Consider the following 13865-nt stretch of genomic DNA (forward strand, 5'->3'; position numbering starts at 1 on the left):
ATTGTCGGTTAGATTTTTTTTCTGCAATTCTTGAGAATTTTCAGAATTCTCTGCAATTCCCAGGTATGTGTGATCGTTTCCAGGAAACCAGGAATCAGGAAGCCCGTACATTAGTCAAAGGTGTCATAGCAAAATAATTTCAAAAGGAATAGTCATGAAATTCTGCTAAATCTTATGGTGGCTAGGCATTTACATGTGGGTACACTGTAATGCTGTTGGGGGGGCTCCCTGAGGCCTTCTAAGGCCACACAGTGGCCCTGGGTGAGGTGGGGGCTGTGGCTGAGATATGAGAAAGGGAGCTGGGGGTGGGGAGGGGGACAGCTGACCCAGAAGTGACATCAGGGAGGAGGCCATGTTTGCATAGGGGCTGCCCATCTGACACACGTCCTCCCGCCCGTCCCCAATCCGCTAAACTCTTCCTCCCCTCAGAGCTTTCCACCCCCTGCTCCCCTCCCTCCCCCCCACAGAGCGTTCCTCTCCCTCTACCCCTCACCCCTGCTTTTCCCACGGCTGCCTCAGTCTCCTCCACAGCTTAAAATGCCACTTCCTCAGAGAGGCCCTCCCTGATCACCCTGCCCAAGGTAGCTTTCTACATTGTTTCTTCCAGAGCTGATCCCACGTCTGTGTTCATTTATTTATTAGGTTGCTTGCTTATTCAGAGACTATAGGGATTAAGAGAGCAGCCTTTGCTCCCAAAATGTCTACGGTCTAATCCCAGCCACATCCCTTATCAGCTGTGTGACCTTAGGCAAATCACCTTACCTTTCTGTGCTCCAATGGTCTTATCTAGAAAATGGGACAGTGAGAGCCCCCACGAATAGAGTTGTGGTTTGTATTTAATGAGCCACGGGGTGAGTAAGAGAGAAATGATAGCTGTCGTCACCATGCCTCCTCCTCTGGGTTCATACCTGTCTCGTTCGCTGTTGAACCCCAGTGCCTCGCACGGTGCCAGGTGCATTGTAGGAATTCAAAAGCTAGGGCGCCTGGGTGGCTCAGTCGGTTAAGTGTCCGACTTCGGCTCAGGTCATGACCTCACAGTTCGTGGGTTCAAGCCCCGCATCAGGCTCTGTGCTGACAGCTCAGAGCCTGGAGCCTGCTTCGGATTCTGTGTCTCCCTCTCTCTCTGCCCCTCCCCTGTTTGCACTGTCTGTCTCTCTCTCTCTCTTTCTCTCTCTCTCAAAAGTAAAATAAACATTTAAAAAAATATTTTTTAATTAAAAAGAATTCACAAATGGTCAAATGCTAGTTGTTGAGGGTCTTGTCCGACTTTGTTCCCCGCTTCACCTGGCCCCCCAGTCCTCCCAGGTCAGGTTGGGTCTTCCTTGTCAGAGGGAGATGAGGATGTGTGGCCCAGAACTCTTCCAAAGGCCACTGACTTCCCAGAGCTGCGTGTGGACAAGCGTGTGCCTGTATCCTGGCGTACCGGGGGTGGTCTGGGCTTGCGCACCTGTGCGCTCCCAGGGCATGCACCTGCGTCAGGGCGAGCCCGCGCATGGCCCCTCTCGGTTTGCGAGTGAGATTTGGGCCCAGCCTCCCCCCTAGCTCCTGCAGGCTCCTTCAAGGACCTGGCTGATGGGCATTGATTTAGAGCCTTTCAAAGCCCTCCAGCAAAATAAGAGAGGGGAGAGGGAGAGAATTATTCCCCGTCAGGCCGGGAGAAAAATGACAGTGTGAAATGGGAAATGAAGAGGGAAAGTGGTGAGACTTTACACAGTGACCAGGAGGGAGCCTGCAGGAGGGGTGACAGCCAGCAGCCCTCCCCTGTGTCCCCAACCCTGCCCGAAGACCAGGGAGTGGCCCTCGAGGCCAGAAGTCTGGGCCCACCTCTGGCTCTCCGGTCAGAGAGAGAAGACGAGAAGCCCCCATCCCCATCCCAGATAAAACTGATCTCTACATATTCAGCAACTAGCTGCTAGCCCGGAGCAGATCATTGAACTGCTCTGTACCTCAGTTTCCCCATCCAGAAAAACGGTGATAAAAACCTCCCCCTCCTCCTCTAGAAAGAAGCGCTGTAGAAATGCGAGGCTTGCTGGTCCCCACTGTCCGTCAGTGGGATGATTTTTGCCTGGCTGAAGCCACACCCGGAGTGCCTGAGAGCCCTGCCTCGCCTCCTGTTGTCAACACAGGGGTGATTGGGCCCCCTTTATCGAGGCTGGGGAAACTGAGGTGACGTGCCCCATAGCACAGCGAGGGCCCCTCAGGCCCGGGAGGCCGGGGCCCTCCCCCGATCCCTGCCCCCGGGTGCAGCCAGGCCAGGAGGGGATCCAGTGTGCTTCTCTGAAACAGAAGGAAGGTCCGCAGGGCTCAGGGTTCAGCGCCAGCACTGGCCTCTCTCCCTGGCCACTCCTGGGCCCAGGGGCAAGATGGGGGCCTGTGGCCAGGGCAGCCCATCTGTCTGTTCTGGTCTGGTGGCCCCAGAGACGCCTCCGGCTGGGGATTAAGCCAGAAGAGGGACAGATTCTGCCGCCAAAGCACAAAAGGCCCCACATCAAGTAAGGTGAAGGAGCTGACGAGGCTAGGCTGTCATCGCCGAGTGTCTTGGAGTTAGGAATGGCATCGTCCTGATGCAGCCCTGGGGACTGCGGTCCCCATCCCCCCACCCCATTGATCTTGTCCACCTCTGGTACCACAGTGAGCTCTGCAGCAAGGGCAGGGGTGGGCTGAGGGCCGGGGACCACTGCTGTCCTGGGACCCTAGGAGGCGTCCAGGGTGGGAGCTGGGTCAGCCCCAGGGCTGGTGCTGTGTGACCTTGAGTCTTGCCCATGCCTCTCTGAGTTCTGCTTTCCCCTTGGCGGGGGTGGGTAGACGCTAGAGAAGTTTCCCAAAAAGCAGGAGATTGGCAGGCACGGGGGCAGGGAGGAAATGGCTTGTGGGGGTTGTGCCCTCCTAACCCAGGGCACTCAGGTCGATCCCTTCTTGGGGTGAGGCTTACAAGTGGGGAGCCAAGCGTGGGGGGCTGGAGAGGTAAAGGGGCCTCTGTCCCGAGGCCCTCCCCCTTTTCAGGCAGGGAGACTCAGCCCCCTCTCTCCTCCAGCCTCCCCCTCCCCCAGCCGCACAGCAGCCCCAACCTGCTGGGACCCACCCTCTAAACAGGACTCCCTTCCCCTGCCCTGTCATTCCTGGGGTCACAGAAGCCTGATTCTCTTCCAATTGCTGACTAACTGTCCATCTCTTGATTTCGGCTCAGGTCATGATCTCACAGTTTGTGCCCAGGTTGGGCTCTGTGCTGATAGTGTGGACCCTGCTTGGGATTGTCTCTCTCCCTCACTCTCTGCCCTTCCCCACGCACACTTGTGTCCATTCTCTCTCTCTCTCTCAAACATTTAAAAAAATAATAAAAGTCCATGGGAATGCAAGCTAGTACAGCTTCTAGTACTCTAGAAAAAAGTATGGAGGTTCCTCAAAAAACTAAAAATAGAACTACCCTACGACCCAGCAATTGCACTACTAGGCATTTATCCACGGGATACAAGTGTGCTGTTTCAAAGGGACACATTCACCCCCATGTAGCAGCACTATCAATAATAGCCAAAGTATGGAAAGAGCCCAAATGTTCATCAATGGATTAGTGGGTAAAGAAGATGTGGTATACACACACACACACACACACACACACACACACACACACACACACAGTGGAGTATTACTCGGCAATGAAAAAGAATGAAATCTTGCCATTTGCAACTACGTGGATGGAACTGGAGGGTATTATGCTAAGTGAAATTAGTCAGAGAAAGACAAAAATCTTATGACTTCACTCATATGAGGACTTTAAGAGACAAAACAGATGAACATAAGGGAAGGGAAACAAAAATCATATAAAAACAGGGAGGGGGACAAAACAGAAGAGACTCATAAATATGGAGAACAAACTGAGGGTCACTGGAGGGGGTGTGGGAGGGGAGATGGGCTAAATGGGTAAGGGGCACTAAGGAATCTACTCCTGAAATCATTGTTGCACTAGATGCTAGCTAATTTGGATGTAAATTTTAAAGAATGAATGAATGAATGAATGAATGAATGAATAAAAGTCCAAAAGAAGGAAGAGAAGGTTCAATGAGGAGGATCCAGTTCCCAAAATCCAGGGTTTCAGAAGCTTCTGAGAAGTTCTCAACCTCCCAAAGAATTCCTAGTCCCCAAAGAATTCCATGACCAAGGCCTGCCGGGCACCCCCTGCTCCCCCAAAAGCCCATGAACGTGTCGCCCCACGTGTCTGGGAAGGAACGACACCAGGATGTGCTGGCGGTGTTGCCCGCTGGCTACTGGCCCAGGCTGTTGCTTCTACGAATCAGAAGGCTGGGGCTTACGTGGGGAAGGGGACTGGCCTCAGGGCAAAACCGAGTGCACACCGGCTGCTGATCCATTTTGTGAACCTCCTGCCTGCCATCCCCCCATCAGAAGCCCTGCCAGAGCTGGAGGGAGGAGCGGGGGGGGGGGGTGGGGGGAGCAGGAGGTGGGGGAAGCAGGAGGGAGGAGCGGGGGGGTGGGGGGGACACAGGAGGGAGGGACCCGCATGTCAGCTCAGACCACCCAGGAAAGGCAGCCTGGGGCCCGGAGACCGGGGCTAGGCTCCACGGAGGGTCCGTCTCTTCCTGAGCAGGTGGTGGCCTTGGACCCGGACCTGGGAGAGAACGGCACCCTGGTGTATAGGATCCAGCCGCCCAACAAGTTCTACTCCCTCAACAGCAGCACGGGCAAGATCCGCACCACCCACGTCATGCTGGATCGGGAGAACCCCGACCCCCACGAGGCGGAGCTGATGCGCAAGATTATCATCTCTGTCACTGACTGTATGTGTCCCTTGCAGCCCCACGCCACTTGGCTGTGGCCTCTGATGCTCAGGGCCCCGGGGACCTCTCCCACTGACTCGTCCTCCATGGGTCCTGAGGCCTGGGTACAGGAGGGCTGTGTCATCACTAATAATGGAGGAACACTCACTTGCCAGTCGTGAGCCCCCGGAGTACCCTCGGGGGGTGCGGGGAGGGGTGGAGGTGGCTGGGGCTGCAGGGCCAGGCTGCTCCCTGAAGGGACCCCTGGGATGGAAAGTCACCGAGCCTGCCTTCCTCTCCCCACTCCCCATTCTCCCCTGTCCCTTTCTCTTTCGCACCCCTCTTTCCCTCTCCCCCTCACCTCCCAGGCGGCAGGCCCCCTCTGCGAGCCACCAGCAGTGCCACAGTGTTTGTGAACCTCTTGGACCTCAATGACAACGACCCCACTTTTCAGAACCTGCCTTTCGTGGCCGAGGTGCTGGAAGGCACCCCGGCGGGGGTCTCTGTCTACCAGGTGAGTTTCTCTTTCCTCGCCTGAGCTCCTGGTCTGCCTCCCTCACCTCGTCTCACCCAATCAACAAGCGGGCACAGGGTGCCCTGGGTGTCTAGCTTTGCAGTGGGAGAGGGGGGCAGGGGATGCCAGCTGAGACCACCAGACGGGACGGTCTGTGCTGGGCTTGGAGAGCCAATGCTCTGGGAGATGTGATGGAAGGCTTCCTGGAGGAGGAGGGGCTTGAGCTGGGTCTCGAAGGACAGGTGGAGGGAAGGTACCAAGGGAGATGCCAGAATTCTGGGCCTGAGTATGGAGGTCATACTCCGAGCTTGTGGCTGGGTCTAGAACACAAAGAAGGTTGGTGGGTGTAGCCCAGGGACCCTGCCTCCGTGGGCAGACCACTCTCCCACGTTCTCCCGTAAGCCCCAGAGCAGCTCCACACAGAGCAGGGGGTGCCCTCCCCACTTTGCAGGGGCCGAAAGAGACTTGCTTATGTCCCTGTGGCCAGGAAGAGGTACGGCCTGATCTTGAACCCGGCCCCTCTGCCTCCTGCTCCATCACCCTCTGGGAGGCAGCCCTGAAGATGCTCGTTCAGGGAGAATGACGCCCTTTTAGGAACGGGGGAAGGCCCTCATGGTGAAGAACGTAGGCTTTGGAGTACAGCCAACATGAGAATAGACCACAGCTCTTCTGCTGGTGGGCTGTGTGGCATGGAACAAACAACCTCGCTGGGCCTCCGTTTTCCCACCTGTGCAATGGGGATCATAATACACCTGCCTGGCTGTGCTACAGGGCTTCAGGCAGACACACATGGAAAGCAACCTGCACTTGGGCTGCGGGAGACCCGCGGTAGCTGACGGGCTCATCATGATGGGTCCTGTGGAGGTTTATGCCTGAGACCCAGCGGGGCCCAGTGGCAGAGGCTTAGCCTGACCCCACTCGAAGAACGCAGGATTGTTTGTCGGGATATGCCACAGCGCGTAACTCTGGTGATGCCTTGCAGGCCTGCTGTGCCTCAGTTTCTTCATCTGCGGAAGGGGATTAATAGCCTTCTTTGGGGATCCCCGGGAGCAAGCTCTCCAGCAGGACATTCTCCCAAACGCCCAGCAGGGGGTGCTGCGATCCAGAGAGAACAGCCAGACCCTGAGGAGGAGGAGCCCCCAAACAGAAGGCGGGAGGAGGGCCAAACGAGGCCCGTTCTCCTCCGGGGGCTCACAGCAAAGAGAGCACAGCTTCTGAGTTCACAGAGGAGCTGACTCAGGCATGAAAGGATGGTTGAAGGAGCTCGAGCGTTTAGCTTGGGAACTGTATCCTCAGATACAGAAAGGTTTCTGACTGGAGCTATGCATTCCCCAGCCTCCTCTACAACCTGGACCGAAAGTGATATCTGCTGGCTAGGTGGAGAACTTTCTCCAGGAATTAGAGCTCTATGCAGATAAGTCAGAAGTAGTGAGTCCCCCCCCCCCATCCTGGGGAGCATTCAAGTTGAGTCTGGACACCCTCTTGTCCAGCTTGTTGGATGTGAATTAGACCAGCTGACCTTGATGTCGTCTCTCCATCTTGAGGGTCTTGGCTTCGTCATCCAAAGCTTTTATTTTTAACTATCACGTTTCCTCAAAGGTCCCCGATCCTCTTCTGTAAAACTCTGAGTATATCAGGGTCTTGAGTCAGGAAAACTCTTGTCAGGGCTAGAGGTGCAGGTGGGAACGGTGTAGGGATCGGGGAGGAGGCTTGCCTATGCATGGCCCCACATGACTTTTTCCAAACGGTAAATCATCAAGGGAGTTTTAAAAACTGCCCCCTTCTATCGTCTTGATGTCGTCCAACGAAGCAGGGGGGGAGAGCGCCGGCGATTTTGGGTAGTCGAGGAACCCATGGTGGAAGGGCCAGCCGGGAAGCCTGCCGTGACACAATGGCACCCGGAGGCCCCGAGCCAGCCAGGGCCCATCTGGGGGGCTTGCAAGGAGGAGAGCAGGGTTTTGAAGAGGAAAGCTGCGGTGACCCGGACTCTTGTCCTAAAAAGTGCCTTCCCCACCCCACCCCTGGCCCCGCTCAGTGTGCCTGGATGCCTTTAGTTGAGCCACGCTGCCCTCTTAGCATCTGGGAAGGCGCGCTGGGAGCAGTGGCGTGGCCCGAGGCTCTGGGGGAGGCAGGTGTGTCTGCACGGGTCGGCGGGAAGGAGGGGGCACTTCTCAGGAGGGACGCCCTCATGTCCCCACCCCTCACGCGGCCCCCGCTTCCCCGCAGGTGGTGGCCATCGACCTGGACGAGGGCCTGAACGGGCTGGTGTCCTACCGCATACAGGTGGGCATGCCCCGCATGGACTTCCTCATCAACAGCAGCAGCGGCGTGGTGGTCACCACTGCTGAGCTGGACCGCGAGCGCATTGCCGAGTACCAGCTGCGCGTCGTGGCCAGTGACGCAGGCACACCCACCAAGAGCTCCACCGGCACGCTTACCGTCCGAGGTGAGGGCGGGGCTGCCTCCTACTGTGTGTCGAGCACGTTGGGCCCTGGGGCAGTGCCAGGCAGGGTGGGGAGTTCGCGAACACCACTGCTGTCCCCGCCCGTGTGGGCACAGGATGCCTTGCTAGTGGGTGCCCTCCTCGACCGTGCCACTCAACACAGAGTCTTCCCCATCGCCACCAAGTCAAACGCTCCAGCGGGGTCTTCTCTCTCCCCACCCCGGGGCCACTGTACCCCCAGGGGTCTGGACCCACTGCCAGGGTCCCCTACCCCTCCCAGCCTCTTGGAACCCAGCAAAGAGCAGAGAGGCGCTGCATAGGGTTGGGGCCCTCGGGGTCGGCAGCAGGGAGGGGAATTTGCAGAGTCCTGCACCCCTTGTCTGGGCAGGGCCAAGGCCAGTTAGCATTTCTCCTCCATTCTGATCATATCTTTAATTCTTGGGGCAAAACAGGGACATCGACACACGCTGTGGCCAAAGGGCCCGAAGTAACCACGGGAAACTAAGTACAGAGCATGACGGGCAAGATGTGGCCTGTTCTCTCGCATAGGCCGGCTCCCAGCCAGGCTCCTGCCTGCCTCCGGGGCATTGGTGCAGGCGGGGGCTGGGTCCGTACAAACACCCGCCTTGGTCCCAACCCAAGACGCGACTACGCAGTCTCTCATCTGCTGGTCCCACGCTTGCCCGGTGGGTTCCCGGTGCCAGTTTGGGGACCCACTTCTGTGCCAGCGATTGACAGGGAGGGCGCGCTCAGTTCTCTCAGGGATGGCCCCAGAGGACTTTTCTCTAGGGCTCAGCAGAAGCCGTGTCCTCGAACAGGCCCGTCGTTTCTCCTGGTGCCGTGACAAAGAGTGAGCCAAAGCAGGGGGATGGGATTGTTTCACAGGGCAGCTCGTCCCAAGCCCCATCAGCTGAGAAAACAAATCTTTCGGGGAAATTAGACTTCTCTGGGAGGGGGCATCCTCAAAGCCAGCTGTTTTCCTGGGACCCCGTTGCAAACTAGGGGCAGGCCTTCCCAAGACCCCCACCCTGCCCCTCTCTTGCTCTCTGACTTCAGACAAGTGACTCCGCTGCTCTGAGCTCTTGTCCCCTCCTCTATCTGGCGTGTCTAATAATGACTGCCTCACGCGGGTGTTTCGAGGGGGCTCATGGGGTGCCGTACGGGAAGCACTTAGCACAGGCCTGGCACGTGGCAAGAGCTGAGATGTCGCTGTCCTCGCCACCATCATAGCCGTTGTGGTTGTAAGGCACAAACTAGAGAGAGGCCCTGTGGTTTTCTCTCCTGCCTTGGGCAGCAGCAGCGGCAACAAACCGCCAGGGGAGGCTGAGGAGCTCTGGTCAGCTTGGCCCTGACCCTAGCAGGCACAAGGGGCCTCGGCCCGGGACCGAGAGGTGTAGACCCCCGCTGCCTTTGGAGCTGGGTTATCTGGAGCAGAAGCCAGGCCTAGCCCTGGGTGCTGACTCTGTCCACAGTGCTGGACGTGAACGACGAGACGCCCACCTTCTTCCCGGCGATGTACAACGTCTCTGTGTCCGAAGATGTGCCACGGGAGTTCCGGGTGGCCTGGCTGAACTGCACTGACAATGACGTGGGCCTCAATGCCGAGCTCAGCTATTTCATCACAGGTGCAACCAGCCTGGGTGGGGCTGGAGAGGGGGAAAGGGGCCCGAGTCAGCCATCAGCCATCAGGCTTTAGCCCCTGCATGAGCCCCCTTGGGATTTTTCCCAAGGGCTTTGTAGCTGGGTCCCTCCTGTCTGGCTCTCTGGGGGCCTCCTGGACCTATTGGGAGATTGGGAACTTACGGAGGTTCAGTCTGGAGGGAGGTAGAGCCCGTGACTCCTGGGGAAGAGCCCTGCCCCCCACTCCACCCCCATGTCAAGGTGATGAAGCGGACACTGGGAGACTGTGGCCTTGTCCTTCCCCGGGGACCCTTCATTCATGAGAATTCCTGTCTGTTTAGAGACAAATGGTTTAGATCTTTCTAAATAAAATGGTTGCAGCTCAAAAAGACCAAGCAGAAAGCTGTGGAGAAATAGTATGAAGCCTTGCCCTGGCTCAAAAGGAGAAAGGGAGTCATGATCCATTAATGATGTCTGCCATGACAGTGGACTTGGGAGGTGGTGGTGAATATGCCATGTATTAGTCATGCCTGGATTAGAACAGTTGCCCAGCATTCTTCAGTCCCTGATACAGCCAAGACGTGCTGGGATGGCACGGGGCAGTTCTTTCACATTCCTTAGCTGTCCCTTGGCCATTTTACTGGTTCAGTCCTCTCTCTGTCCATGGCCTGCCTGCAGCCACGTTACTCACAAGCTCATGTGCACACGTGTGCATGCACATGCATTCAGCACGCACACCGGTCTCCCTGATGCCTCTGCCCCTAGAGCAAGGAATGTCAGGTTCACAGCCCATCCTTGCTTGCTGCAACCGAGGGGATCTCCCAGCCCTCAGCCTCTCCTTTCCAGAATTTTCCCTCCTGCCCCTCCCTGTAGGGACCTAGCACCCACAGGTCAGTTCCTCCCAGTCTAGTCCTCCAAACTCCTCCAAGAAAGTCTTAGTTATCCAGACCCTGCCCGCCCCCTGCCCCGTGGACCAGTCATCGTTCAGCACCCAGCACTACTTGTGTCTCAGTTTCTACCCCACCCCCTAGAACCCAGACCTTGTGCCATGTGACTGGTGCTTCAGACCATCCACAAGGATGTCTGGGGTTTTCCCCAGGGACAAACTATGTAAGGACCAGGGAGCATCTCATGGCTCCCAGGATGATTTCCCAGCACCCAAAGTGGCCAGTTCCTACTGACCTGCTGAGAGCCTTCCTGGGTTGGGTGGGATTCTCAGATTTTGATTTGCTCATTCTGCAAGTTGCCTTGCATGGTTCGGGTCCAAACCCAGTGCCATGGCGCCCTCTACTGCCCAGAACACCACATTGCCTGCCAGCTGACCGGGGAGGGGTCTTTGCACTGTTTAGATGGGGAGGGGGGGCGGGGGGGAGTCCTTTCCTGTCCACCTTGGAGAGGGGACCCTCACACTTCCTACCCCATCCACCTGCCCCTACTCTTCACTTGGTGGAGCCTCGGGGAGTCGCCATTCAGTCCAAGATTAGGGACCTGGAAAAATCTTGGCTGACCCCCAAGTCCCTGGCCACATATAAAAGCCTCGACCCAGGCTAACTGCTCAGACACTTCTACCAGACAGGCAGGTGGCAAAATGGCGAAGGACACAGGCTCAGGAATCAGACTGCCAAGCTGGCATCTTACACCCAAAATAGGTGACTGTAACCCAGGACAACACACGTATCCTCACTAATGGGCCTTCTCCCCTCTCTGAAATGGGCTTGTGATAGTACAAGTGAAATGAAATAGCCCACATGAAGCCCCTGGTACACAGTAGGCGCTCAGTGGATATTCAGCCCTTATGATTTCAGGCATTCGGCACCCACACCTGAGCCCACACAGGCCACACCCTCTTCAGAGCCACCCCCCCAGAACCCTGTTCTCGGGGCTGAATGGGCAGCATGGCCTTTTCCTCCCAGGCTACCCCTGGAATGTTCTGGCTCAGAAGCAGAGCTGAGGTGCCACCGCCCTTTCCCTGGCAGGAGCCCCGGTTCCTGACAGAGGCTCCATTGTCTTTGGCCCGCAGGTGGAAATGTGGATGGGAAGTTCAGCGTGGGCTACCGTGATGCCGTTGTAAGAACAGTAGTGAGCCTGGACCGGGAGACCACAGCCGCATACATGCTCGTCCTGGAGGCCATCGGTACGCACCGGCCCCGCCTGCACACCGCCAGCACGGTTCTGGGCACGGTTCAGTGAGGTGCCCTTCGAGGGCCAGGCAGCCCTGACCCCGGGAGCCAGGCCTTGAGTCGCAGTCTGTGTCGACACCGGTGGAGAAAGGGCAGCCAGACAGCCTATTGCTGAGCACGGGAGGCCATGAGGCTTAGCTCACAGTGCTACAACGCAAAACATTTAGTTGCTGGGGTGGGAGCCACGAGGCAGCTAGACGGGAGACCGCTGTGTGGACAAACCGCTGCAAAACCAGGCCAAAGGAAGCCGAAAGGGGGAAGGGAGGAGCCAAGAGTATCGGGCGCACAGGGAGGTGCAAGCATGTTCAGGGGAAGGGTGTGATCAGGGAAGTCTTCTTAGAGGAAGTGTCTTTGGATCAGCATCTTGGTTGCAAGTTTCAAATAAACTGACTTAAGCAATATGGGCTCACAAAACCAGTCCGTAGCGTGATGGAGCTTCAGGTGTGACTGGACTGGGGGCTCAGGGGATGCCACCAGGCTTCAGTCTCTTGGCATTGGCTCCCTCTGCCTCCTGTGTGTTGTCTTTATTCTCTGGCTGATGTGGTGACAAGTTGTGGCCGCAAACCTGGTCTCAATCCTTTTGGGTTCAAGTGCTGCATCGGGGAGACAGCACTGGTCTCTTTCCTAGTCTCCCCAGCTAAAGCCCCGTATGAGCTGTGATTAGTTCCATCTGCCCCAGTGCCTGTCCCTGAACCCCTCGTCGTGGCCAGAGGAGGAGAGAGGTGCTAGTGAAGCCTGAATCACATGCCCAGCCCTGGTGCCCAGAACCCCGGGCCTCAGGGTCAGGAAGGCGGAATGCTCAGAGGGACCTTCAGGATACGGGCCGGCCTGTGAGAGCAGCATGGGGCAGCTGGGCAGATACCTTGAAGGCTGAGTAATCGTCACATTGCGGGCCAAGTAAAGTTTCAGTAAGTCTAGAAGCAGGGAGGGCATTTCAGGCAGAGGAACCAGCTCAGGCAGAGGCCTGGTTGTGGGAAAGAGTTGTGTGTGTGTGTGTGTGTGTGTGTGTCGGCAGCTGGCTTGTGGTGTGATGTATACTGGGGAGGGGGAGGCTGCAGTCAGGCAAGGCCAGCTTTTAGAGGCTTTAAGTTGGGCCAGAAATTTGGTCTTTGGTCTCCAGGTAGTAGGGAGCCCATGAGGGCTCTAGATGAGAAGAAGGATGTGATGAGACCTGTCCCCCACCCCCCTCCCCCACCACCCAGGTACGCTGCATCCTCCCAGGAGCATCCAGTTCAACATGTGCAGTAAGCTGTGGGTGAGAGGGAGTGAGCATTCTGCGTCTCGCTCTTTCCTCTTTCCTGCCAGTAGCTCCTCCCCAGCCCGCCCACGCCCAGATGCATCTGCCCTCTGGCGGCTCTCCTCCCACCCTCTGGAGACCCCTCATTCCCCCTGCGTCCAGCACCGTCTGGCAGGAGGAGAGGGCTCGGGATCAGGCCTCCGAGGGGGCCTGGCAGCTCATGCTGTGTCCAGCCAGGCCAAGTAAGCAGGAGCTCCCGTGGGAGGCTGGGCTTGGAGAGGAGCTCCAAAGAGCAAGACCAGGTTAGACACTTGTGCCCCAGCATGTGGTCAGCTGGCCTCGGGAAGAAGGACTGAGTCACCCCTGGTCCTTAGTCAATTCCAGCTGCCTGCACTCCGCCCTACGGGTGACTCTCCTCGCCTGGACGCATAGCACGGGGCCCAAGTTCCTTCCTCCAGGGAGGGCAACGTGACAGCTGTCCATGGGGCTGAGCCCCTTCCCCAGCCCCGGGAGGGTCCTGCAGGGAACTGAGGGGGCAGAGCCCCTGGATACCTCCGGCTCGGAAATCAAGCAGGGCCTGTACCCCCAAATGCAGAGGGTCCAGAGGCCAAATCTGTCCCGTAGGCATGTGTGACCCGTCTCTTGTTTCGTACAGAAGGACAGTTAGTTGCGAACATTTAAAAATCAGGAGATTTTATTTAGAAGCTCAGAGGTTCAGTTTCTCTGGAGAAATCGGAAGGTCTAGTGTCACGGGGCCCACTATGGACCGGCGCGGAGAAGAGCTGCCATCGGGGTCACCCCTCCCACCTGTGCCCCCATGGGTCTCGCCCGCCTGGCCCCGCCAGCAGTTGGCTTGTGAGCTGTTCCTGGATCTGTCTCCGAGGGCTGCTGTAACGAATTACCACAAACTGAGTAGCTTAAAAGAGTAGAGATTTATTTTCTCATGGCGCTGGAGGCCAGAAGTTCAAAATTAAGGTGTCGGCAGGCCTGCATTCCCTTCTGAAGGCTCTAGAGGGGCCTCCTTCCTTGACTCTAAGCGTTTCTGGTGGCTCTAAATAATCCTTGGTTCGTGGCTGCAAAACCCCGATCTCTGCCTCCGACT

The 13865-nt window shown here is 57.3% G+C and overlaps 1 protein-coding gene across 5 annotated transcripts in view; it reads left to right on the top strand.

The window, feature by feature from the left end:
- Window positions 1–13865, top strand: part of CDH23 (cadherin related 23) — a 414161-nt gene that overhangs the window by 305024 nt on the left and 95272 nt on the right. For all 5 annotated transcript variants that reach the window (XM_043596561.1, XM_043596567.1, XM_043596564.1 and 2 more), the window contains 5 exons: window positions 4601–4790; window positions 5138–5283; window positions 7510–7729; window positions 9199–9351; window positions 11367–11480. In XM_043596561.1, coding sequence (XP_043452496.1) covers window positions 4601–4790; window positions 5138–5283; window positions 7510–7729; window positions 9199–9351; window positions 11367–11480 — 823 coding nt within the window. The remainder of the gene's footprint in view (window positions 1–4600; window positions 4791–5137; window positions 5284–7509; window positions 7730–9198; window positions 9352–11366; window positions 11481–13865) is intronic.

The sequence above is a fragment of the Prionailurus bengalensis genome, chromosome D2 (genome assembly GCF_016509475.1).
Source record: "Prionailurus bengalensis isolate Pbe53 chromosome D2, Fcat_Pben_1.1_paternal_pri, whole genome shotgun sequence".
NCBI lineage: Eukaryota > Metazoa > Chordata > Mammalia > Carnivora > Felidae > Prionailurus > Prionailurus bengalensis.